Source organism: Numenius arquata, chromosome 8 (assembly GCF_964106895.1).
Source record: "Numenius arquata chromosome 8, bNumArq3.hap1.1, whole genome shotgun sequence".
Taxonomy (NCBI): Eukaryota; Metazoa; Chordata; class Aves; order Charadriiformes; family Scolopacidae; genus Numenius; species Numenius arquata.
The window spans coordinates 44,738,537-44,766,509 of NC_133583.1; the positions used below are offsets into that span (position 1 = coordinate 44,738,537).

Here is a 27,973-nt window from a genome sequence, read left to right on the forward strand (position 1 = left end):
TTCCTTCAGCCTCAGAAAGAAGAGGTAATTGTTATTTTGATTTTTAAAAAAATTAAATGAATGGAAGTACACTGAGCTACCACTAAGTGATCGGGTTTCTCTAAGTCCCCTCCCAATTGCAAGTTCTTTTCTGAAGTTACCTGTGGAGAAAACATGAAAAGTCACTTCAAGAAACAGCAAAATCATGTTTGGGACACAATTTACAAATTACTCTATTTAAAACTTTAATTTGTGATATTAATGACTGCAAAACACTTAGAATGACATTTGTTAAAGGCACATTTCATTTTAATGCATAGTGTACCATTCTAAAATAACCTAATTTCCTTACAAAGTGCTTGAGCAGCCACATACAGATAAAGTATAGCAAAATATATTTACAATCTAGAGTTTAAAATCTTAATCTGCCTAAAAATATTTAAAAAACTACAGAGATAAAATTAGTGCTTTCTTTCAGCTTAACTGGGTGAACATACCCTGCCCTCTAATTTTTTTTAATTTTTTTTTTTTTTAGTGATTTACTTAGATTAAAAAAAAGATTTCTGTACAAGATGTAGTTACAAAAAGGTATTTTTGAGGATACTTTCATAAGTGTTAAGCACCCTGTTAGATGCTCATATATATATTTGGGAACCAAAAAGGGTGAGCTGACTGTACCTCAAAAGTATTGGTTTTTCAGTTAGATACAGGATCATCATTTCTTTCTTGTTCATTAGAATCTGGAACCAAGTAACGCTGAGAAGTTGACTCACGCTGCCAAACATGATTCGTGAAGCTGGTAAAGATGCCTTCCTGGTTCCTGCAGAGGGGGTGGTGCCTGATTTAGACCTAATAACCCTTTCATTTTTTCCTCCCTAAGCCTCTCCCCTGTGTGACCCTGCAGCTCTGTCCTGCATCATGATTTTAAACCGCCACCTCAGTGTTACACATGCAAGTGGTTTGCATTTCTTCTTTCAATGAAGAAAAGGACAAGTTTCTCATTCATCCGAGTGCTGATTCTCACTGTCTTTAGCCCATGAACAGCAAACTCCTGGCGAGGGTGAACCTGCGAGGTGAGACACGCAGTCAGCTCTGGATGGGGCTAGAACTAAGGACCACGCAGGAAACTTCTCTTCTGAGAACTAACACTTGCCCACAGAACACCAGATGCCAAAACCGGGTCTTGGTTTACAAGTGTGCACAGTGTCTGGTCTAAAGTATTCTTCAACTTTTGAGGTACAGCTTTTAGTGTTGGGGGTTTATAAAATATACACTGGTTTTATCAAAAATATTTATACATTCTGTTACAACATATTGCTTTTACTCTCAGTAACTGCCAATCAAAGTTCTGGAGTTCAGTGGCCTATACGTATACAAATATTTTTTTTACTCAGTTCTATGCTGTTCACTTGGCCACTGTGCAAAAATCAATGAAGTGGTATAATTAAATTACTTGCCTGGACATAAGAATACATTACAACTTCCAAATATACATGTTCACAGCATGTATACATTGAAAATCCTTATGTTTTCTAAAAGTGATATGATATTGTACAGCAGATAGAGGATGATGTAGGTGGTTAGATACAGACTGGTTAACTGATCTGTCTGCTGGAGGAACGGGGGAGGCAGGAGTTTGAATACAGGAGTGGGTGGGCCTGGGAAATGCTTTGCTCTGTGTGGTTAGACTGAGCAACGTCCTCCTCACGTTCTTCATATCAACCAGGGCTTTAAGCCGTGCTTGAAGGCAAAACTGTTTGGCAAGTGGCTTTGGTAAACTTTCTGGATTTTTCTGGATTTTTCTTTGTAATGGAAGCACTTATGCTGTTGTTATCTCAAAGGCAAGGCATTTAACGTTTTTCCTAATAAATACCATAGAAAATTTACAAAACAAGGCATATCTGTTCTCAATACCGTTATTTTAAGAACACAAGATGAAAAGTGTACATAGAAATGTGTAGTTTTATAGACTGCACAAGATAATATTGAACTGAAATCATTTGCCTTCTCCAGCTAGAACCGTGTTCTGTGTGAGTGTCATCAGTATCCCAAACTTCCATTTCATTGTGGCTGAGTGGAGAGAAGTGATTACCTAGCTCAAAGGCTGCTTTTCCCACCTGAGGCAGAAACGCTAAAAAGTGACATTATCTGCTGTAGGGGAGTGAGAGAAACAGTACGGATCCACGTGTGCCCGTGTCGGGGAAGCTTAATACAGCCTGGGTTCACCAACTCAGCTTAAGAACTCCACAGACCTGCTTTCCAGTGCTCAGATAAAAAAAAACAATATACAAAGAGGCCACTCTTCACAAGAGTGTTAAAACAGTACTTAAAAGGATCTTCATGTGACTTAAAAAACCCAGAAGCTACAGGTGGCACAGAGAGCAATTGAAGGGTCGGTATTCTTCTGAGAGAGGCATTTTGTGAGCCAGTCAGCTGGGGTTTCACAGTGTCTGGAAGTTAACACCAATCAGCAATGTAATCAAAATCTCTGAACATTTCCTGCTCTTCTTCCGAAAGTATCCTTGGTTCCCGAGGTGGAGTGAGGATAGGTGCTTCAGAGGTAAATTCGTCATCAAAATTACTAACATCTTCTCGTCCTCTAATGGTGGGTACGAAAGGAGGCTTCACTTTCTTGGCCAGTAAAGCATTCCAATCTATTAGCTGTAAAATAGAACAACTGATGTTTAGTTTCCTGTCTCTACCCCTCACTCTCCTTAGAAATAATATTGGTTTGTACTCACCCTGAAGAAGTGATGCTTTTTCACATCCTCAGCATCTTTCTCTCCAGCTCCAAGACGCCGCTCTGGATTTCTTCGTAGCAGCTGACAAAACAGGTGAGATTTCAGTGCAAAAATTCCAGAGCAGAGGGAGGAACTAGGGAGGCTGAGTGCTACTCTGTAGGAGCCAACACCAAGACTGGAGGGACAGTGAAATTCATAGTGCCTGACCTATAGAAAATTCTTGGTCCTCAGAGGAAGGGAAAGCCCAAGCGTTAGATGTGTATAGCTAGAGACAGTAGTGCTCTTTTAGAGATGCCTGACCCTGTTAGCAGCACAGTTCCAGCAGCAGCCTGGCTGTGCGTGTCCAGAGAGCAGACAATCTGTCTCACTGCAGATTGGCGGTACCAGGTCTCGGTACCTGGGGTGAGCTGTGGGGCTAGTGTTCAGCCTAGAGATACTGAAAAGTGCTTTTTGCTGGAGAGGATACAGAATTTACGTAAGCTACTATGTCTTGCTTGGCTCAAAAAGAGATTGCTCTGCCGTCTCCTGTGCCCTGCTATTTCACAGCAGTTGATTAACCAAGAGCGGGCTGAATGCTGCTTCGCACACCCCGCCAAATAAAAGGGGTTTCTAATGAACTACGTAAGTCAGATGCTCCCACTTGTGAATCTTGCTGCTGTGGGCAGACCCCTGTGACAGGTAGAGGGACCCAGTGTCGGGGGGGGCTGATATAGTCACCCTACAGCCATCAAAAAATAACGTTTACTATATTATGAAAGAATTTCTGATGGTGCGGTGCACACACAGCTACAACGAGCAAACTGCGAGCACAAAGTTCCCGGTACACACACTCCGGGTGCGGTGTAGCAGTCCCCTGCAGATACTGGCATATCAGTAATTTTCACAGTAAAAATATATGCTTCCCAGGTACTGCCTTAAAACTATATTCTTCCTTCTTTCTCTAGGCAAACACTCTCCCTGGGAGGAAGCCATCATTTTAAGCTATAGGATATTTATACTATTACTTAAATAGTTATGGCACAGTGGTTACTGTGCCATGCTTTAACTTGCGTGCTGCAGCACGTGCCTGAATTTGGCGCTAGACTGATACTGGGCATCAGACATTTAAGTGGAGAGGCTGCTTCCGAGGCTTTGAATCCCCTCCAGCAGATGCCTTTCTATCATGAGCTTTTAACTAAGACAGCTTCAAGCATCATCTTCAGAGACATCACACTAAGGAACAGCACTAATAACAATCATAAACAAAAATCAGCTATTCTTTGCCAGGAAGGGGACTGCAGATGCCATGTGTACGGTGTTCCCTGCCCCAGTTGGAATGAAACCAAAAAGATTTAAGTCTTTTGAATTAAAATATTCATGTGACAGTGTTAATCTACCAAACAGGTCAATGCAGCAGTGTTCTGCTAGGAAATAAGAGCTGAACTTCTCTGGTTAGATATGACTCGGAAACTTAGTTCGGGGAGAAAATAGAGCCTCTAGTGTTTTACGATTTTAAGAAGGAAAAACTTGCTCCTGAATGAAGCGGAGTGGCACCGACAACTTCCAGTTACGGTGCCAGGCAGCGTGGCACAGCATAAATGAAGCAAGTCTGAGATTTAATTGTAGAAAAAACTACCAAGCATAGGGTCTTAAAGTATTTTGTTCCCCACAAAAGTAATTAATTTCCTTAATGTTGGAGAGGAAATGCGATGAGGGGAATACTGTAATATGTTCCTACCCGTCTCATTATAGAGATGGCTTCTGTAGACAGGAATCGTGGGTATCTTACTTCATCATTTACAATACTGTCAAACACCTCTTCTTCATCATCTCCAGGGAAGGGAGACTATAATGAAAGTAATAAAAATGTACTGTTAAATAGGCTTAAAAATCCCTTACAATTGAAAATAACATATATTCAATTGACAGTTTGAAATTGGACACCCTGAAATGAAGCCTTCCTTTTCCCAGAAACAGATACTTTTCTCTCTTCCTTACAGAAAACTACTGTAAGGCAAGTTGGTATTATCCCTTAGTTTTTACTGAAGGATTATGCTTTAAAAGTGTGGTTTTAGAAGTAGAAACACCTAAAACTGGGACCTTCTTTGAATTCTGACCCAAGATATACAGGGAATGTGGAAAGTATGCATCAGGTTGCCTTTGGGACAGCTGCCACTCACAGGTAACGTCAAGACTAGTTTGTTTTTGTAATATCTTCAGCAGGTTACAGCTTAAGGGTTTTCAAACCGTTTTAAAATGGCCTGACAGATGTCAGTGAGACCCTACAAGCTTTCTGGTTTTTTTTTTTTTTACCTGAAAGGAAGTGAAAGAAAGTTGAATGACCATCTTTTTTTGAAAAAAAAGATCAAAATGATGAGCAAACCTAGATTTTTCCAGTTTTTAGCATGTAAGCTATCACTGTACACCTGGGAGACACTATAATGCAATGGACGAGAAGGTAAAGCAATATACGCAATAGTAAATAATTATTCTATAGTAATTTATTTATACCAGCTCATTACGTGGAACTGGGGCATCCTATTTTAGTGCATGTGTAATTCAAATGGTAACAGCATCGCGTTCAGCATAATCTTTCACTACGATCCAGTTTTATGCATTAAAGTTTACTTCCATTCAAGCTACAGGAGTTAAAGAGTTTATTTTCTGCGCAAAAGCATTTGAAAGCAGAAGACTGCTCTAGCTGTACGCATCCCAATTGGACGGTAACAGCCGTGTGCTGGAAATTGAGCTCCCCAAAACCAGATGTGCTGTGCTCTTGCTTAGAGACATTGATATTAATGTGCCATTACTGTAATTTGATTTAAGGCATAATGATATAATTAAAACCAAAATAAAGCAAAAATCTCGAGGTTAAGTCTTGAACCAGCTACAGCTTATTCACTTCCAGAATTGCTGGTAACGCAACCTCGTGACCTGACTCATCAGCAGCTTCTCCAGCATTACAGCAGCTGGTATCAGCAAGTAGCTGCTCAGTATTTAATACTTCTTTTTCTTGATGAAACACATTAAGATGGTCTCCCTGTAAAACCAGGTATATCTATACATACTGTATATATAAGTATTAATACAGCTGTGAGAGGGCGCATTAAATGTTGACAGGCTGGTATCATGAGTTTTGTAGCCTTATAAACATATTTTAGTTTTATGATTCTGTTGTGTCTTACTATAACTTACCTCACCCACTAGCATCTCATAGATAAGTACACCAAGACCCCACCAGTCTACAGCTCTTGTATAGGAGGTTTCTGTCAGCACCTCTGGAGCAAGAAATTCTGGTGTGCCACAAAATGTGCTTGTTCTGTCTCCAAATCCCATTCCTGAAAAGTTACAGTTAATGAAAAGCAAGTGGTATTTTTTGCCACTCTACAACCTACTCCTCCAGCAAGTAAACCTCTCTAGAGCAACTTCAGCCCATCCTGTAGTTCCAGGGCCTGTCCTGAAGGCTCAGGCCACTGAGGTCAAACATTCCCCCACTCCTCCCTCCCACGCCCTCGTTCCATGTGTGCTTCAGTGTAAGTTTTTCTATCCCTAATTACATGCAATGACCCAAATAAAGCTTCCAGTTACACCTTTGTCACCCAGTTATCTTTGCTTGGAAAGATGCAAACAAACAATCTTATGCTAAATTTCTACTGGCTAGTAGAAGAAAACGTGGTTTGCGAGTCAAACATGCCCACTATGGCTGCTCCTGTAGCAGAAAGACTACGTACAATAAAGTAAAACAGGGAGTGTCATGAACCAACTTTGAGCAAAATAAGCCCTGTATACTTGCAAGAGGGACACAGTTTGGGACTGCAATGACATGACAAGTGGAGGTGCTGCAGAAAGCTTAAGAAAACCATTTACTGGAGTAGTTGGGAAACCAAAGAGCTTTCCTTGTCCTCGTTTCCTTTCATCATTTATGGAACTTGTTTGTAGCTGAAGTCACAGGACTTGCCCTAAGGTATTCAAGACAGCCGTAATGGCTGAACATCTACCGAATTCACTAAATTCCCTTTAAGGCTACCTAAAAGGAAAAGATCTGGAGGACAGACTATACAAATGGGAGAAGGAAATGGACCTTTCCAGATCTTTCCCACAGTGAGGTTTGAGAAAGACACTGTGATTTGAGTTGCTACCTCTATTTTATGTCTTACTTGAAAGATATTTGCCAGTAGCACCACGCTAAAAAGTAACTTTCTAGCATCTAGGCTTCCCTTTTGGGATAAATGTCTTGATTTTAGCTATGGGAAAAAAAAAAGATAATGAATTTCTAAAAAAGTAAGAGTGAGGTATGGATTCTAATGGTACTTGATTTCATTGTACAGCGTCAACACATTTAGAATGAGGAAAAAAACCTCATGGTTTCTCTGCTAACTTGTAAAACACAGCAGGGTGCCTTATTAATAAGCAGAGTATGATGTGTAAGGATCTGAACAGGTGATGCTCACAACTGAAAAAAAAAATATAAAAAATGTGCTCAGATGCTCCTGATATTTCCCCATTAAGGAACTTCCTCCTACCTCCACGCTACACACATTTGGCGGCCCAAAAGTCTCAAGGAACAGTCAAGAGTAAGACAAACTACGGAATTCCCCTAAGAAGAAAATTTAAGGGCCATTACCTTCTTTGCAAAGACCAAAGTCAGCAATTTTCACGAAGCCTTCTGTGTCCAGCAGTAAGTTATCCAACTTCAAATCTCTAAACGAACATTTGAAAACAAAGTTGCATCACTGCCATTTCCTTAGTGCTAGTCAGAATAGTGGAAATTCATCTGTTGGAAATGGGTCACTGACCACTTACCTATATACTATTTTGTGTTCATGTAAATACTGAAGCCCGAGAACCACACACGCAGCATAGAATCTGTTGAAAAAGTTCAAGTTAGGATTTCAGTGGATTTTAGTCTTGCTTTTCAGTATGTGAAGCCCATTATTGTTGATCTGTTTTATGAACCGCCCTCTGAAGATTACAGATTGTTTTTTCAGGTACAGATGAGTTTTAAAACCAGATGGCAAAAATGCTTCAAATTGCAGCTTTCAAGCCGCAGTACGTTTGCTCGGCCTTGAGGATAAATTTTCTGTTGTGTCCACTGCCGTGGCATTGAAGGATTTCTAATTCGGCTTATTCTTTCCCTTTTTAGCCTTGTCTGCTATTGTAACTTTTCATTTAGATTTGTTATGTAACCTTTAAAAAAAATTGTGATAAAAATTAAATATTTGTATATAACTTTTTAATTCAGTGTGGGTCCAGGCACGTTAAACCTGCGTGTGTCTCTTTCTAACAAAACGAGTTAGAATCTCTGAACCTTTAAGAAACTTAAACAGTATTTACTGAAATGACATAATGCAGAGGCACGTGGTGATAAAGATCGTAGTTCTTGTTCACTGACCAAAACGCCCTTCACTTAATGCCCCGAGAAGGGGTGGGTACTCACACTGCTCTTGGTTCAGAGAAGACATCAGTATGAATGTGCATCATCAGATCCCCACCAGCAGCGTATTCCATTACAAAGCAGACGTGATCTTTGGTTTGGAAACAAGCAAAAAGGTTCACCAAGAAGGGATGTCTTACGCTATTCACAGTTTCAAATATTCGCTTTTCACACATCAAGCTGCAAACAGAAAATTAGTAAAAATTTAAAGCTGAATCCTGCCTGAACCCCAATTTTTCAACTCTCAAAATACTGGTAATTCACACCTTATGGTTTTTTTCCTCTATTCTTCAGGATAAGACAAGAACGTTTTTTTGCTTCGAGAGAGAGCTTTTAGTATTAGCGCACACTTTAAGTCGATGCCAGGATTTCCACGAAGTTGCATTTAGCTTTCACAAATGAAAAAGGAAACATAGCAGTCCAGGAAAATTGGATCCTGCCAATTTTCCTTCCAAATACTCAGACTTGCCATTATGTATGCATCAATATCATGTATACAATAAAAATAAAAATGAATTGAAGCTGATGTCACAATTCATAAAGTGGAAAAACAATAATAATATTACCGACATCTATCTATAGTAATTCCAGATTATTTCTACTTAAGCCAATTGGTTAATCTGTATCTTATTCTTAATAGTTATCCTTCTTCCTGCAAGTCAAACGAATATAGTCACTATTAAACAATTGTAAAAGCACCTTCTTGCACTAAAACTAGCCAGCTTTGTCACTGCCACTTCTCTTCCAGGCAAAGAAAATATCTGAGTTTTAGGGCAAAAAGGTTTGAGAACCACAATAGTGGAGTATACACTGGACTTAAGGGAAAATACGATGGACAAGGTCTGACAGTATGTTACAGGTTGAGAAATACCATCATAGGTGTTTCTGCCAGTAAAGAAAGCATAGACACCGTCCTCCTGAAACGTGATGGAAGTCTGTACAAGTAATTAAAATAAATAATTGCAAGAGAACCTAGATGAAAACAACAGGACCAGATTTAAGGCAGAGCTGTAGCGCAGGCACGGCAAGAGGGGCACTCAAGGAACCAGCGCTCCTGGGCTGCAACTGTTCCCTCCGTGCCCCAGAAGAAGGGCTACACGCCTGCAGCAGCCAACTCAGCAGGGAGACGGCAACTAGTTTTGCTCTTTCACTGAATTTAACCATTGTTCAACAGAGCTTACAATCGTGCTGCACGCACAAGGGAAACACAAATGATTTATGGAATCCATGTGTTACATTTTAGAAACTGACCTGTCCACTTCATCACGAGCGACAATATCTCCTTTCTTTAAGGCTTTAATAGCAAACATCTCGTTTGTGTTTTTGTATTCTGCCAAAAGCACCTAAAACAGAAGATGAGTGATAAATTTAAGAGCTACATCTAGTTTTTGATATAGCCTTGACATTTGATATAGCCTTTCGACATGTACCTTTCCAAAATGTCCTCGGCCCAGCACAGCACAACATCTGAAATCCTTCAGACTGAACTGAAATCTTTGTTGTGATCTATGTAAATATAAAAAACAGTCAAAAATAATCTACTTTGTTAACTTTAAGATATATTATTCAGATCAACGGCAAACCCACTGTATTTTACCTTCTATCTTCAGGCTCTCGGGTGTTGGTATATTTTATGTCTGAATGGGGGGCATCAGGCTCACAGATTATTTCCGGCTGGAGTTTTGGGACAATACTATTTCTGCCATTTTCAAAATCAAAATTTGATACTTCATCCTGTGAAGAAAAAGAAGTCTGAAACTGATTGTGAAGGCAAATGAATGCGGAAATTTTACTATAAGCATGTGAAATTCTTTACACAAGAATTACCTAAGCTAAAATGGTATACTTTAAGATGACACAGATAAGCAAGCTTTTAACAGACCGACGAAACCTATTGCTCCAGTCAGTCTGCTCTTTGTAAGTAAAACCATTTTTTCCTGAATACTCTAATGATTTTAGGCTTTTGTTGTTCTTTTTTTGTTTGTTTGTTTGGGTTTGTTCCTGTTTTTTTTTTTCCTGCGGCTCAGCCAATGACACGGAGAGTTAACCACACCAGCCATGGAAACAGTTTGGCATCAAGAGCAATCAGAGTGTTCTGTTGAGACAATTCTGTATGTGTAAGTTAAGCGAGCATATGCTGAAATATAAGGGAAGAAATCCATCATAAAGATGCCAAAAGAACCACCTTGTTAAACTTTATAGCCCGAAATTCTTAAAGTTACTTGCCTGAGATGGCACATCAGGAGCCTTTATCTCAGAGGAAGATTCACATATTTCCCCAAGGGAAGACGCACGGGGTGGAGCAGGTGGAGGTTCAGGCTCAAGTTCGAAGTCCAATTTGGCTACAGGAGAGTCACTGGCAAGACAACAAATGACTCCTCAGTGTATGACAGATACTGTTTTAGTAGCATGAAAACCAAACTAAAACTGCACGTTACATGGATTTCTCCTAAAACAAATCTTGTCTGTGTAAATCTGTCTATAAAATGTCCAAAATTAAAACACAGAGGTCTGCAGTCTTGCAAAATAAACAGATTTGACACACATTAGGTACATTAGTGTGTAACCATCTCACTGTTACTCTCGCTCTTAAAAGTACTTAAAAACTGTAGATATGTCCTACCTGGCTGGCAGCGTTAGCTCAGGAATGTGTGCATCAGCCACTGGCCCGGTAGCAGGCCCTGCTGCTTGAGGGCTGAAGGTGCCAGAGTGATTTACTGTAGGAATAGCTCTTCTTACCAGCCTTCCCCAAGTGGCAATATTAATATTCATTTGAGGAGCTCTGAGAAATGTTTTGCCTGTGGATATTGTGAAAGAAGAAAATAGAGTGTAAGTAATTTCCTCACTTATTACCAAAAGCTATAATTAAAAAAAAAATATCATATTAATCAGTTTATGAAGAATAAACTGAATGTGTCATATTCCTTAGCAATTCCTAATTACTCACTATGAAATGCTAATGCATAGTAAGAAATTCTAAAACAAAACATTTCTAAATGCAATGCCAAATCCTTCATTATCAACAGCTTTATTCACAGACTAACATCAGGTGTCTGTATAAAAAAATATAACAGATCTGTACAATTTTTAAGCTTTACATGTTTATATTAAACAGTCACCTTGCTGCTTTGAAAAAATTTTCTTCTGCCTCTGGAGTTTTGGTCTTCTTTCAATAACTGGATTGAAAAACGTAACCTGCAGTTCAAATAATGTATGTTATAATTAAAATTTCAGAACAAAATGCATTCTTAAAAGTTTAAGAAAAACTTCTTAAACTATTCTGCAACACAATACTTGTGAGTATACTCGAGTGTTTCAAAGAAACATTCTTACCTCTGCAAACAGAGTGCCCTGGGGTTCAAGATAGAGACACATGCCATGCCGTTGGTTATCCAGGAAATCTTCCAACCTCAGAAACTTTACTGCACACAGAGATCTCCAGTCACGCCAATAAACAGAGATTTCTAATTCACGTGACTACGGCAGGAAACATATACACAGGAAATTACTTATTAGTAATTGTTCTGCAAGAGTTACCTCTGCACAATGGTAAGATCTTGCAACTCAGGGATCAAGATGCAGAGCTGTTACTTTAAAAGAGAGCCGGGGCTAACAAGCCACAATGAGCAAGCTCCGACGAGGGCAACTGTAGCATTTAACTTCAGTTCAGATGGGATCACCAGCGTCCAAATGAAAGAGTAAGTGTAAAGTTCCCCCAAGAGCAGGAGAGAGTCATAAATTATGAGTCAGACTTTTTGAGTCAGTCTAACAACAGTGCAAATTTTTACTCATGTTTAGAAAGCTCAGCTTTACCAGTTTTCTGTGTTATTTACAAATATCAATTGCATTTCGTGGCTGCATAGTGACATTTTACAACCTGTATACCCATCATGATGCAAGACTTCATGCAGTATCTCTAGAAAGACATGAAGTTTTGTATTCTTCTAACCAACTTCAAACTAGCAAGAACTACTGCTATATCTTGCTGGTGGGACTGGTATATTCTTGGGGTGTCTTACATGCTTTTTACAAAAGCTTGTTACAAACCGTGAAGAACATACAAGGCCGGTAGGGGCAGCTACTAAACTTTAGTCTCAGTCTTAATCAGGACTCCGCAGCTGCTAGCTTAGTTCTGCACCACTCCTAACCGAAACCTGATTTCTTAACCTGCAGCTCTAAAACTACTTCCTTCCTAGATGGAAGGAATCTGGTTTGGGGCTCAGAGGGGTGGGGTGAAGTGGGGAGAGAGCAAAAACAGGAAGGTGGCTTTTTTTTCCCCTCTCATTTGTTTTAAATATATGCTGGAGATGACATTTAGGCTCCTAAAAATGTAGTTTAATTTTCAGTCTATTTTCAACACTGATGGGGGAAAAGGTAATCCTTATACCTTAAAGTACTATGACTATCAGGTATCCAGAACACAAATACTCGATTAAACAGAAATTCTCTTCAAAAGTTGTGAGGAAAGAAACACCAAGTAACATTTCAGATACTTGTGTCCTCCAAGTAATATTTAAAGTTGTAGGAAGTAACCATTAGCAAATTTATTTATTATTCCTGAAGAATTGATTAGCTTCACATGAGAACACTTTTACAGAAGCACTGTAAAAATGCTATGATATAGCTTCACCAAAATATCCAAAATGTATCTGATATTAGAATGTACGGACAAATTATTAGGATCATCAACTTCTCATTAAAATTTAAGCACCATCTATCACAGGCTAAATAGCTGTTAAGTGTTAGATCTTAGATAAAAGTATGTCAGTTTGTAGGCCAGAAAAGGTAAAATTTCTAGAATGCCAGCCAAGCATAACGGCTTAACCCCAGGGAGCCCGTTCTGTTAAGGATGGGAATACTTGCACATATGAAATTTCAACGCAATTACAACAGGAGGATAAAAAAAAAGAAGGCAACATGAAGTTAATCTACAGAATGGATTATAGCTGTCAATGAAGGAAGACCACGTTTTTACCCTGTCTAGTTCCAGTGTAAATTTCTGATCCCATGACTGATTGGAAATAGGTTTCCAGCTAGTTTGACCAACCACAGTGTTATCCAGCTTCAGTACAGCACAGACTTCATCTGTAAGTAAAGTACACAAACTCAGCTTAAATCTTTAAGAGGATTTTCCAGAAACAAAAAAAATCTTCCGTAAGTCTCCCTTAAAAATGTAATCTCACATTTAATTGGTTCTCATGGGCATAATAGTCTGGCATTGTTGGTTTTTTTTTTTTCTTTTAACAACTTGATATATGAAGAAACAGGTAAATTTAACGCTTAAAATCAATGTAGTGTTTTAAGTTACAGAACACGGCATGCACATTAAAGTGTAAATAAAAGATATGCATCAAAATAAGAGAAGTATACTGAACTGGACAAGTCATCGGTTTTCAGAAGGTTTCTGCTACTCCCACTTTTACTTTTACTGGTTCTGCTCATGAAAGACGATCTGGCTTCATTTGGACTCCAACCAGGTAGCGTAATCGATGTGGCTTTTGATCGACCAGGGACGTTTTCCAAAATATCTTGGCAGCCCATTAGCCTAACTTCCAGGGTACCTAGAACAAGACAGACAATCATTTATCAAAGATTTCTGTTCTTAAGTAAACAAAGTGAATTACTAATGACTGATTTATGGCAATAGCTCACATTCTGACTCTCCGTAAGGTATAACAGAAGTTTCAGATGGAATCAAGAGACAGATCAAAGACAGACAAATATACTGAAAATAAGCATAAAAGTCAAATGTGTGACTCAACCTTCTAAAAGGAGTAACAGTTCACCCAAATAACATTAGGGTTTTTTTCAGTGTCTCAGAAGTATCTTTGTTTTCTTCACTTAAGAACCCAACTGACTTGGGTTCAAGTTGTAAGCAATGTCATTTTTTAAGATGACAATCTTAAGTTTCTTATGAAAGTGATGGATCTTGCTGATGGGACAATTTTTTTTTTTTTTTTTTTTGTGAGTTTTATATAACCAATTAATATTGGGTCGATTGCTTTGGTAATTAAAAGGAAGACACTGACTACTGAGAGTACAAATTTGTTTAAGATACAGTCGGAAATCACATTGGCTGGCTGTATGCTGAAGTCAAATTTGAGTTAGTTAAAATCATTGAATTGTTCCAACTTGACTGAATTTGGATTTATAGAAGCCGAGATAAGAAGCTACTCTTCAAAGTCTTCTACATCTTTAACCAAATGAGGTACAGAGGCTGCTGTTCTAATTTAAGAGTTTCCTCCAGCAGCACAGCAACATCTGAATACCACAGCTGGTTACCAGAACGGTAGGCTTACCTCATCCTGTGCAAGATAGCATCTGTAGAACTGTGACACCACTAACGCTAATAAAATTAACTATTAGAAGCGGTGAAGTTAGCCAGTTCGTAATCGAATCGTCAGCTAGAAATGCAGCTCCTGAATGCAACGTTCTTTTGACAGCAAGTGTACTTAACTGTAAAACTTAAAAGTACTCTTTTGTAACAGTCAGACTTGACCTAAAAATGGTCTGGCAACATTACAGCCCATAGAACAGACACCGAGAAACCAGTCTAAGAAGAAATCCCATCCTGTAGGGAATTAACAGCTGCAAGTGACAGCTAAGCATTAGGCTATGAAGATGAAGGGATGCTATTGGCTCCCAAAACAGGTTAAAAGGTAAAAGAATACTTCATTTCCAAACTCTGTTTAGGACAAAAAATGAAATAATAATAATAAAAAAAAAATAACAAGCAGAAAGGCTATAATCTTGTATAAGATGCAGATCAGAAAGTTCTGTTGAGGCACTTTTTAAAAGTATGACAGTAGCACTGATCTATTTTTCACAAAGTGTCAGAAGCAAAACACAAAGACACCGTTCATTTAAACCCAGTTCAATACAACAGCTCTTTGTGTTGCTAATACAGAAGTGAAACTATTAAGAACTTCACAAGCATGTAGCTCTGTTTTGATAATTCCTATTAAAAACTGTTCATATGTACCAGTAAAACACATTTAAAGAGGAATTATTTGTCACTATAATGTATCTGACCCATGATTAAGTATTACAGGAAAAGAATAATAAAAAAAAAAGCTGTTTTAAAACCAAGGAATGATACTTCCTGCCCATCATTGCTGATCATTTGAGATTCCATATGATAAAAAAAGGCCCCCTCACCACTCTGCAGCTTCACAAGGGCTCTTGGCTGAGGTCTTGATGCTTTTTACCCTTTGCTACTTGTCTTATTGAACCAAAATGGAAGACAAGTAGACTCACTCCATTTTATTATTCTTGCAGCTCAGCAGAAGAGTTCCTCTTTTTGTTTTGAAATACAACCCCACAGTACCTCAAAACGAAATTCTGGTTTTAGTTATACATCTATAACTAACGTAACATTTGAATTACAGTAAGTTTTTGTGACAAACTTACTCTGTTATAGTTGGTTTAATAGTTACATGTAAAATGTTCTAGGAAACAAACCAAAAAACCAAACCTATCTGTACTAGTAATTCTTATTAAATCAATTTAGTAAAGCAACATACTCCAAGTAGTCAAAAGTATTTGATTTTCTTTACAAACATTGGAAGGCAAATGTTTAAAAGCTTTGTTAAAGCTCTTTAAACAGTTAACTTCCAATGAAGGACAACAATTCCAGGTGAACCCAAAGTATGAGAAGCTCCTAAGTCTTACATTTATATCTAAATGTTCCCTCACAGTAGGCTAAGTCTATAAAAAAAAATTTTAAAGATTCTCAATGTTTAATTGCAAGGAAAACAATTCACACCAAAAACCAGAGGCTTCAATAGTTCCATGCGTGTTTGTTAGGATCTCCCTCTTTGGTTTAGAAATATACCACACGTTTTTGTAGCATAAATCTCACCTTCAAGGAAGCCAGTGTGGTCCAGTGGGTAAAACAGGGGCTGTGAGAAAAGCTGGGTGCCTATCCCCACTCTGCCACTGACTTGTTGTAGGACCAGGTCAAGTCACTTAACCCTCCTGCACCTCAGTTTCCCCATCTGTAAAATGGGGATAATGATACTTACCCACCTTTTCAAGTGCTTGATAATCAAAAGATGAAAGGCGATAGGTAGTATCATTCCCTAGTGACCTAACTTAAGGGCAGAACTTCACTTTTTCAACAGGATTATGAAAAGGATAAACAAATAAATCCAAGAAACTTATTTGCATTTTTTGGTGCATAGACATTTGGAAATTATCATTGTTTTCCTAGACAAAACCATTTATGAAATATGTCCAGAAACAAATAAAATTGGCATTAAAGACTTGTTTTAAACCATCTAATAAAGTAATAAAAAAAGAAGCTCAATAAATCCTACCTGTTAAAGCTGCTGGTTTGGACAGTGTACTATATTGGTTTTGTGTAGATATTACGCTTTGACGAGGACTTAATGTGGGCGAAGAGACCAATGAAAGTTCCTCTATAATAATACTGCTTTTGGGATGGTTTTTAGGAAGTTCATTCAATCTCTGTTCCAGTGAATACTTCAAGAGGTCCAACTTCTGGCTTGATTCATTAAATCTTGCTTGTGCCTTTTCACAATAACAAAAAAAAAGGAAGTATTTCAATTCTTTTTTCCTTGAAAGAACATTTAAAATAAAGTATCAGAAACTGTAATGATGTAAATTACTTCTGAAAGTGCCTTTCTGTCGGTAACTTTCCCAGATCCAAGTAATTTCATCACATTTTTTGCACCTTCTGCTACAGCATACTCTATCCTAAAATGATGCCGTAATTCTTCCATTCGGAGTTCAAGAGGGCTTATCACAGGTTTTGCTGCAAAGAGAGATAAACAAACAATCTTCATTGAAGACCATGCCCATTTTTAAATTTCTTTAATATTAACACCTCTCCCACATAAACAGAGAAAAAAGAAGAGGTGAAAAAAAAAAAAAGAGGAGTGAGAGATGCATATTTGGTATTCCAGAGAGAAGCTTGAAGCATGTCATAAAAGCAACAGTGAAATTTTAAGCATCTGCATTTGAAAGAAGAAATAATTGATCAATCCAATAAACAGGTCCTACTCCTTGAAGAGCTATAACTGCTAGAGGATGCAAGAAAAAGAACATGTCTTCAGGGGAGTTAAGGGACAAAAGCCAAATTTCCCCAAGATCATTCAGCTGGCAAGAAGGAGGTTTTTAAGACTGAAAGATAAATCCTCAGAGCGTGGTTCAGAAATGCAGCAAACTACCCTATAGCTAAGTAGATCCCTGATCTGTTTCTGCTAATTCTCCTGCTTCACAAGAAATCCCAGGGAATCTGGCTTCTGCCAGCACAGAATGTAAGAGATCCCACACAGCGCCTTCCCCAAACGGTTTGGGTTAACTATTCACATGTCCACTTCTTACAGTGTTTAGATTTCTTAAACAGAAAGTTTCCTGGATATAGTCCTTTCTGTTTAAAGCTCCAAGAGCAATAGGAACACAAAAATGCATTTGAAAGCCCTTTCTAGCTTGAATGCCTTTTTCTTTTGAACAAATGCCATACATAATCCATGTGCTAAGATAGGGTGTTAAGACAAAAAAAAAGCTTGAAGTATCATAAGAGTAAAAACAAACAAAACCACCCCCTCAAAACCAAAACAGCACCCCCCCCCCCCCCGCCCCAAGTTTTTCATTATTTATGATATATCCAGGCCCTTATTACAAGCATCATCACACAACTTCAATGCACTGAAATGCATATGGAAAAAGCTCAAGACTTATGTACCGATATGCCCACAATTTTATAGTACACTCATGCTATTACAACTCAGGGGTATTTTTTTTTTTTAATTAAAACATTTCCAATGAAATGCAAGTTTAAAACTACTTCTGAAATGCAGCATGAGTGTTTCAAGTTAGGTTGTTTCAAAAACACTGATTTTTGTTTGTTGTTTTGTTTTTAAAATAGTTGTTTCCTACTCAATCTAGTCTAAATACCCACACAGATAGCAAAAATTTGCCTCCATCTGTGCTCCCATTAGTAATAACAAGGTCAATCTATTTAACTACGACAAGCAGGCTTTGTACGTGCATCAGATTATTTTTTTTAAGAACAGTGAAAAGATTATATGCTTTAAGCAAAATTACTAGTTATTGTCAAGACAAAAGAGAGCAAGCATGAAACAAGAATGACAACCACGAAGCAAAAATGGACTGCATAAGGTATAAAAAGGATTATGAAGAGAGACTGTATTTCTTTTCATTAAGCTTAAGGTGTTTTGCTTCGAGTCAGATGTATTTGGCGTCCCAACACACACAATGCTATGCCTAGACTGATTATTTTCGGTTCATGCAAGTGTTGTCTAACGTTCCTACTAGAAATTTGTAAGTCTGTGTGCATATGGATACATATCTACATGCATTCTGACATTAGTGATTCATATTTCCTTTCTATTCCGTCACCATTATCAAAAGCCAGTTCATTGGTCTGGACTGCCTGAAGAATCTGCATCCTTATAACTTCTATTTTTGTCTTGCTGTCCTGGAGCATCTGCTGAGCTGTGGCAAGAAGTTTTCGATCCTATTAAAACAAACAAAAAAGTTAAAATTGTAAACTTTTCGTAGAAAACCACACATTGAAAGCTTCAAAACCCACATGCTTTAGGAAAAAGAGCTATATGTAGTTCATTCGGTATAGCAGACCAATTCCACTAACCACATCAGGCTATTAGTGGAAATTAAGTTAGGACAGAGACATACTCTGGTTGATTAAAGAGTACAAGCCACTCTCATGGAAACTGTATCTGTTTAAAGCTGAATAAAGGCAGCGTGATCTAGAAACATTACATGTGTAGATTAATACTTTGTAAGCCGATACTAAAGAAAGGACAAGAGATTAAGAGCAAAATACCTCCATCCTATGTAGAATGACTCAAATTTACTGTATGATGAGAACTCCTCTAATAGACAAATTTGCTAGACTAAATCCATGTAAAAATCATTGTACCAATTCACTCGAGCTGATTTTCAATCTTGAAATTAGAAATATGAAGTTATCTTACATAGGACATAAGTAAGTCTGCAGTATGTTTTTCTGAACAAATCAAAGCTGAAGATTTTTTTTTTTCATTAATACATAATATACGAGGGTTACTTCATTAGTTATTTCATCAGCAACTTAAAACCACAGTAGTTTTCACCTAAATGAACTCGGCTAATCAATTTCTGTTTTCAAAAGCAGTAACACAAGAAGCAGTTTACAAGAGAGCATCTCTGAAGATGAACATTCAAATTAACTGATAATACCATTTCATTGTCAGGAGAGCAGCCATCCACCCACACAGTTCTCAGGTATACCATTCTTTGTGCTCCAGCTACTGGAGATCTGACTTACAATGGATTATCAAATGGTTCTTAGATGTGGAACTGTGCACGTGCTTCTATGGCTGCTGCATGGCTCTCTCTAAATGTTCTGGGAATTACCAGGTAAGTTAAAAGTGATTCAACTTGCAGTAAGAACACAAAAAAAAAAAAAAAAAAAAAAAGGAGCATGAGAAAATTTAAGGCCGTCTATTTGTCCTGTCTGTGCAGTGCCAATCAATCACACTAATTAATAGTAGTCAGCACAGACGAGTATCACACTTGTTATAGCCAAAAGGGTATTTTGGTTAACTCATTTTGTAGCCACTCTATAACCTCATTAATAACTTACTTTCCCATGGACATGGTTTATACTTACATTTTTAATTTTATAATGAAGTTATCACAAGACAAAGAACTGGAGTGTAGCACAGATACCCAGAGCTAGAAATACTGGCACCATGAAGTATATTGAGAGAAAAATCAGTATGCTGAGAAGAGAGAAATTTACCTTCCTAGAGCTCCACAATGACCTTGCACCTAATGTATGACGCAGATAATTTAATGCCACCCTATGTTCTACAGGGTAGATACACCAAGATATACACTTGAAAAGGCTTTGGTTGCATGGGGAGAAATTATGCCCACTCTGCATACCATAGCCTCAGAACTCTTGGTTTTAAGTTCTAGTTTTAATCAACATTTCAGAGAGATACCACTAGTTTTCATATTTTAAGATTCCACTTTAGCTATCCAATTATTTAATGAGTACACTAAATTTCCTAAATGAATGCCTTCTCAAAAATAAATGTCAACTTTTGAAATAACCACTCTCTACAGCAGAATATAGATTCTAAGTAAAAGATTACAAGCAACTCTGGAATCTTGTATTAAACCTTATCCATGCATCATTCTGATCTATAAATACGCTCTAAGTGTTTCTTTGTATCTTTCCGTTTATCTTATTTTTGATCTTGCTGCTCTTGATTGTTCCTCATATCCTCTTACAGCAAGGGATTTGCTTGCTCAGGGGCAACATCAGCCCTTCAACGTGTAAAATGGCAGTAATTCAGGATTATAGAGATATCCTTATGTTTTCAAGAGACAGAAAATCCCATCTTCAGAATCAAAATGGATGTGTTATACTCAGCAGCTCTTTTAGTGTTGGAGGCTGAATACAAAATATTTCAAGGCATCTCCTGAGTATAGAAGAACTGGCAGTGTCTGCAAAACTGATCTGCAAAGCTGTCGTGGGATCTCGGAGAATCCACACAAGTCCAAGGAAAGATGATCAATATCTTAGAAACATTTAAGTCTGAATAGGTTGAGCTGAATGTTACTGAAGCAAGCAGAGAAAGTACAAAGAGAAAACCTTCTCATGAGATGATGGGTTTATTACTATTAACAGACTGCATTTTCATTTTTCATAAACAAATGATAACCTCCCTCCATTAAAGATAGGTCTGAAAATAATACATCAAATTCAAAATTAGATCATATAGTACACTTGAATAAAGGTCACAAAAGAGTTTAATGTTTTAAAGAGGATCTTGCAACTACTTTTTAAAGAACTACTGGATTATTGGGGTTGAATTCAAACTGGGAATTTTCTGCCTCTTTTGCTCACCTCATCCAGACACACGAGTTGTTTTAAGCTCTGCTTCTTAAAACATAATCACAATGCTCAAGCCTACAGTTTAAACCTGCCAAATTAACACACTTCTGAGTATTACGAACATGAGAAATGAATACCCACCATTTCCATCCTGTCTGTTGAAGCAGCTGGCAATGCTTTTGTGTTTTCCAGCTTGCTCTCCCTAGCCCAGTTACTATATACACCCAGTCTGGGAGGCTGATTTAAGCATTTACCAATTGCAAATGCAAGATTCAACCATCAATTTTAATTACATGCCTCAATCATAAAGCAAGCCAGAATTTATCCTTTCTACCTAGTCTGATCAAAGCCTGCTAACAACGTCTAGTACTATAGCCTGAGTGTTCATTGAAGTTTTTTCAGGCTGTTATAAGGTTACTTGCTGAGGGTTTATTAGGAATGTAATTCATGTCTGTCTTTTGATCCATTTGGGTCAGCTGATTATTATTTTTAAGTGTACCTGATGTTAAGTACATGGCCCCAGAGGATGTAGACTCCAGGTTTTCTAGGAGCTGAAGGACTGTGGTGCACAGACAGCATTCCCAGGCCCTTAGTCATAAGGTGCACTCCAGATATTTCTTCCTTCCACCCCAGGCTAGTAGGTTACAGATCACTTCCAGATAAATCCGGTACCAGCTGGTTCAACAGAAGTGCTGCTCGATCAGAATGAGCTTGATGGTCCATCTAGTCTAAATTCATTTTTCTGGGAGTAAGCCGCATTCGCTATAACTTCCTTGAGGTATTAGAAAGTCAAACAGCAGGCAGACACAAAGTCATCTGCGTCACCACCAGTCCCAGGCAGAAATTCACCAAGAAATATAAAGTTCCTTTCCAACACTTTTTGGTTGGTATCAGTTATCAGGGGTAGCAACGCAATTCACAGATGTCTACTCTTCAAGTCAAACACTTCTTTTTAGCAAGTTTACTGACCTAGCTAGCTGTTGGGTCAGTAAGTTAAGATCTTAAAACATTTCCATTTATTCTGTGCCTGGAGACAGAAACATCTAACCAAGCTCCTGCATACTATTCATTAGATCTACGCTTGGCTTTCCCCTTAATTTGGAAATTCATCTCCTCAACAATTTAGTAAAAGTAAATGGAAAGAACAGATAATAACTAACTAATGAAGGGTGAAGGGGCAGGTAAGAAGATTTCCCCCCTCAGCTTTTTCTTATTGAGAACTAAGACCGCCTTATACTCATATAACATGGGGGGGAGGTGAAACCTTTTTCACTTAAAAGATTTGTCTTGTCTTTCTGTTAAAAGATTCTTAGTGTATGATGAATTTTATTACATAGTTAGGACTAGGTAATAAATCAAACCCATTCAGGGGTTAGCTAACACTCCCCCCCGTCCCACCCCAGAGAACTTCTGGTGCTATCAAGAGAGCAAGTGCAAGTGAACATGTGTTCAAAACTCAGCATCAAACTGAAATTAAAAATAAAGTCACACTTATTTCTAGATCTATCAGATGCTACCTCTAGAACACCACACTTCTGTAAAAAAAAGTACGTGTTTTATGTGCATGTGTACTAATGCAGATCATAATTCTTATCAGATTACTATACACATTTTATTAAAACAAATATTTGGTACAAGTCTTTTTACTGCCAACTACAACTAGATGACCATATCAGAAGCATACTTGGCAATGCTGCCTTCTGCATAATTATTGTGCACATTACAACTTTAAACTAATGGATTTTTAATTTTTTTTAGCGGAGCTAGGAAAAGCATCAGACACGAGTCAGTGTCATACCAAGCTTTGCTGCTCACTGAATCACACATGATCAAAGATTACTAGATGTACTAAATTTAGTAAGCCGGATTTGTTATTTAGGTTGAACTGCATGTGGACAAATTGATAAAACAATCACTTGAGTGGGTATTAAACCACAACAAAAAATGGTCTGGTAATTTGTAGCAGATTTGACCTAACTACTTAACAAAAATATACCCCAAACTAAAAACACTAAAACTGCATACTGTTTATACATTGTACATTCACACCACAGCAATATGAAAATCCACAATCATTTCATGTTCTTTAAGTATTCCAAAGCCTTACCTTTGAAGAGCCATTTGAGTACATCTGTATCATATTTTCTGCTCCCTGTTTTACCTTCAGTTCTATATCCAGTTGCTTCTTTAAGGCCATCAATCTGTTGTTAGTAGAAAAACGAGGATCGCTATTTGGAGTATCAGGAGTCCTAGGACAATCTATGAATTAAAGGTAAGCTGTAATGTGTGCAGAAAAAAAAAAAGAAGAAAAAAACAAGCCCACAAAAACAAAAACCCAAACCCCTCCCCCCAAAACCACCCTAAACTCTATTCTATTAAGTTATAGATTAAACAAAGCTGGAACATCATACTTAAGAATTAAGACTGACCCTCCTGTCCAGAGCTACTTTGCAACAGCACTGCAAATGCGCCTTAACATGAAAAGCCTCACGAAAGCCTGGTGACTCCTACACATGTCCTAATTCACATGAATCACTTCCGGGAGTGGTAAAATAGGCAGGTTTGCAGCTAGGTCTATTTTTGTTTCAATGCAGATCTATTATTTCTTCTAGAACTTCTTGAGTCAATTAAAAGTGCAGTTTTCCATTAATCTTTCTTAGACTCCTGATTTTAAATCTAAGTGTTTTAAAAATTATCAAGCTTGGACAATAATATTCAATACTAATGAGCACGGTCAAAATACAGATATTAAGTAGGTCCTCACTGATTCTAGTGTGAGCGCTGCAGACACGGCTTATGTCAAAATTCAGAATACAAAAAATGAGCCTTTTCCTTAGTCATAGAGCTGAATGATTTTTGCTCTGGAATCATAACAGAATCCTGGGATAATTGGATATATAGGCAGGCAGATCATTGAACAACTGTGATCTGTGGGAAGGCCAAAGTGTTTTCGTTTGATGATATTACTGTGTTTAGATCTCCATCTTGCTAGATTAATTTAACAGAATGCAAGTTAGTTGTATCAATCAAATTATATAGTCGAACCCCTTAACTTTTCTATCCTCTTGCATAAAAGTCTATTAATCACTGGTCCATATTTCAGCTTCTGCAACATGAACTGTCAGTGAACTGAAAATAAGTGGCCACTGGACTATTTCCTAGTACTTAACTATTTCCAACACAACTGTCCTTTTAGCTAACTATCTTCCCTAACAGTCCCAATGGCTTCTCTTTCAAACTTTTTGTAAAAGAGGATAAATTATGTCTACTGTAGTAATAATCTTTTTTGTTGTGATTTCTTTTACCCTAACAACTGGAAGAATACCTTCTCTATGGGCAAATGACATCAGTATGTAGTCAATACCAGCAGTACAGTCTTTTTTCCCCAACTTTAATTTTCCTTGAATTAAAACTAGGATGATGGATCAAGTTCCTGAAATCCTCAATTATTAGAAAACACAGGCATTGCACTAGTAACTTACAAATTATTAATTATGCGGTGTCATAGGTGTCTTATCTGTCATTTCATATTTCTTCTGTAGAAGCTTCTGATAACTAATTTTGAAGATTTAATACATTTTACTTTCAAGTTTGCTGTGTAATTTCCTTCTAAATTGTAATCTTTGCTGAGGCTACATACAGCTTTCATTTAAGGAGAAGTTTTAATTTCCTCTGCTGCTAATTCACTCCTCACTTCAAGCCACTTTAAGACTCTTACTGCGTCCTCACTACTTAGAGGTAGTACAGAAAATACCAGATGTTTAAAATAAAAAAAATAAAAAAAAAATCTGTGCTATTCCTCATCTGTTTTGTCATTCATCCTCTCCTCAGTGCTTTGGCTTGGTTTCTCTGCAAAACATTGCACTTGAACAGCTTTACCTTAAATCTGTTATTAATAAAATAAAGATTAACAACAGGCTTTCCTCTCACTTATGTCTTCACATTCAACTAATCATAGAATCATAAAATGGTTAGAGTAATCCTCAGCTAACATTCTATTCAAAATTAGAACAAACATGAAATTCGAAAGGCACAGTGTCAAGTCTTCCTGTAAAGTAGATTAATCGTATAAATGAATATTTACCAACTTTAGAGTTATGATGCAGTTCTCTACCACTTAAAGATCCCAGCCCTCTCATGATCCCTGTGAAGACTGTGGGGCTCCTGAAGCCTGTTTTCACAGCTTTGAAAGACGCACACAAGCAGCTCTTCCTTTGCATTAAAACAACACTCAAGTTGCAAGTCAAGGACTAATTAGAGATACCATGGTTCAGGCTGCCCAGGCAGCTGTTATTATCTCCCTTTGCGTGTCTGCACTGTGAAGGCGTAACCAAATCACTTGCTTGGATCATCTCAAGAGCTGGTCTGCACCTGTGGACCCAAATTCCCTCTACTATTTTGTTTAAATGGTCCACCTCTATCCTTTGTTAGCAACCAGCAGCAAATGAAACTTTTTTGCAGTATGGACTAATTGCTAGGAAGAAAGAATTTTTTGCTTTCACGCATACTAGCTGCTCACTAAACTCCCAAACATGGAACACTAACTATGGTTTCTTAACAAAGATATTTTTTTTAAAGAAAAAAAAAAAAAAAAAAAAAGAAGTTCACCAACAGCTTTTCAGAAATGGCTTCCAAGTGACTCCTTCTTCCCCTCAACCCCATTACAATTCAGTAGGCAGCCTGGGGCAGCCCCTTATGGAAGAATTCAGATTGAAGTTTTAAGTCAGTCGGACCAACTGGTCCTATTATGGAAAGCGCTGACAATCTCCGCAGCAGCGTGATGAACCACATCTGCATGAGCAGTTTCCCTCCCTCTTTGTAATGTCTACTTGAGGTTGCAAACACTTCGGTACGTCTAGTTCTCTCTGATCTATTTGTATAAAGCACTATACAGAGGGGCTCAAATCTCATCTGCAGACATTTAGTCCTCTTCATAATACAAATAAGTAATACATTCATCTAGATAATTGCAAGCAATGGGATTTATGTATATACTTAAACAAGAGTAAGTACTTGTACCAAATCGATACTCAAGTGAAGTGAGTAGGGACTGGGGAAAATAACAGATTCTCCAGTTTGCCATGTCTGTTGGTCAATAAGGACAGTACCAGATTTGCCATTTTGGATGCATTCAAGTCCAACTTTGCATAGGACAGCAAGCTTGGATATGGATTAGTGCCCCTAGGCATCTTCTTCTTGACAGTGAATATCAAAAGAAGTAACAGATGTATTTCAGGTGAACTTGACTTCAAGTAACTGGCATGTTATTTTTGCTGAACAACTATGAATGTTTTTGCTTAACGCTCATGAGTTTTGTGCAGCTTGTTAGCACACATCCAGGCTGCTGGAAGGGCTGCAGTACTGCTTCCCCAGCACCTGCAATATCCTGTTTTCATGAAATCAAAATTATTAGACTTAACATAAGTTAATAGTGATGGTTTAACCAATTTTTTTTTTTTTTTAATGCTTGGACTGCATCAGGACAATGGCAGTTTTCAGTCTGAAATGTTTATCTTAACCGTGATCTTTGCGCTCCTGTTGAAATTATATTTATTAGAGTAGTGACACAACTCTACTCTACTAAGATGGCTGCTCATTCCTCTGGGGACTCTTCCCTAGATGCTACATATGCTATTTCCTCAATAAACTCAGTGTGAAATCTAGGATCCCATGTAACTTTCTGAATGTGGGTTCCCAGCTGGTACTGCAGCATGCTACTAAACAAGTGACAGGAGATTGTTTCAAACTGCTTCAATAATGTTATCCTACATTAAAGTTGCCAAAAGTTGTCATGAAATTCCTATGGATAAGCCTCGTAGGTGGACTCTGCTCTCTAAAAAGTCACTACCTCAATCAATTTGGTTTCTACCTCTACTAGTTTCCAGTAATTGGTCTTCAGTGGACACTTTGGTGCCTGACAGATTAACCTAGTCATTTGTGGGACAAAGAAATCCCCCAGTCTCTCTCAGTCCCCTGTCAGCTAATCATATTCTTAAACAAAATAATTTATTTTATTTGTGACCCCTACAGACAAATTTGATGTAAAGCAGATAGCTTAGAAGTTAGAGGATAACGGAAGAGGAGGCACGAACTTGTCTTTTTGATTTCACGTTCTCAATGTTGTATCCAGTCTCCTCAATTCCCTCAGAAGTTTTTCTATAATTTCACCTCCCTATCCATCTTTAATTCAGCTCTATGGAAGAGATTATTTTCCCAATTTTTAGATAGATATATCTATATATCTCTATCTATCTATCTATATATCTCCTACGTATCAACTATATGCCTAATTAAATCAATAACTTGCTGTAGGTAAGGTATCTCAATCTTACACGTCACTGAGTCAGATTATGAACTCCAATTGATACTGCTACTTTTTAGACTTGTGAAAAGACCATCAATGTTATCTGTGCTACTTTGTAGAAGTATGCTTTCAAGATACAAAATTTCTTCACCTCTATTACTGAAGTAATCATCCCCATGTTACACACCAAAACAAAACTCTCAGATTTTCAGCAGTAATGGTCACTAGGCTTGTCCTATCCTTTTTGCATTGCTGCATTCTGCTCCACTTTTAAGTGCTGGCCTATGAATTTTAAAACTCCGCACCCTAATATGACTAATACGCTGCATGATAAGGCCAAACCTCGGGACAAAGTCCCACTTCAAAAGCAAATCCAGATTCACCAGCAACCCCAAAATGTAAAGTAAACCTATGTTACGCTAGAAGTTGTTTCTGAATTATACATCTGCTGCCACATCTGCCCTCTCATTCAGTAATATAGCTTTTTGACAAACTGCACTTTTTGGTTAAGGTTTAATACCGATTCTTCAAATAGTTGTGAAAATAATTTCCTATGGCATTAGGACATGGAAAGCTTCCAGCTCTAGGCAAGCTGTATCAAAACATCTTAACTTGCTTCAAACGGAATGTTATTAAAA

At 37.8% G+C, this 27,973-nt stretch overlaps 1 protein-coding gene across 3 annotated transcripts in view; it reads right to left on the reverse strand.

The window, feature by feature from the left end:
• Positions 1-208: 208 nt before the first annotated feature.
• PKN2 (protein kinase N2) overlaps positions 209-27,973 on the reverse strand; it is a 31,128-nt gene continuing 3,363 nt past the window's right edge. Inside the window, exons 2-21 of one of the 3 annotated variants that reach the window (XM_074151251.1) lie at positions 23,139-23,290; positions 18,520-18,637; positions 16,764-16,909; positions 16,452-16,665; positions 13,557-13,694; positions 13,109-13,218; positions 11,467-11,610; positions 11,253-11,328; positions 10,757-10,931; positions 10,360-10,489; positions 9,731-9,867; positions 9,564-9,639; positions 9,385-9,476; positions 8,137-8,313; positions 7,503-7,565; positions 7,324-7,400; positions 5,895-6,037; positions 4,438-4,545; positions 2,721-2,801; positions 209-2,640 (exon numbers count right to left, since the gene is read on the reverse strand). In XM_074151251.1, coding sequence (XP_074007352.1) covers positions 2,437-2,640; positions 2,721-2,801; positions 4,438-4,545; positions 5,895-6,037; positions 7,324-7,400; positions 7,503-7,565; positions 8,137-8,313; positions 9,385-9,476; positions 9,564-9,639; positions 9,731-9,867; positions 10,360-10,489; positions 10,757-10,931; positions 11,253-11,328; positions 11,467-11,610; positions 13,109-13,218; positions 13,557-13,694; positions 16,452-16,665; positions 16,764-16,909; positions 18,520-18,637; positions 23,139-23,290 — 2,561 coding nt within the window. In that variant the 3' untranslated portion in view covers positions 209-2,436. Of the gene's footprint in view, positions 2,641-2,720; positions 2,802-4,437; positions 4,546-5,894; positions 6,038-7,323; positions 7,401-7,502; positions 7,566-8,136; positions 8,314-9,384; positions 9,477-9,563; positions 9,640-9,730; positions 9,868-10,359; positions 10,490-10,756; positions 10,932-11,252; positions 11,329-11,466; positions 11,611-13,108; positions 13,219-13,508; positions 13,695-16,451; positions 16,666-16,763; positions 16,910-18,519; positions 18,638-23,138; positions 23,291-27,973 lie in introns of all 3 variants that reach the window. The other 2 variants (XM_074151250.1, XM_074151252.1) reach the window with 2 other exon arrangements.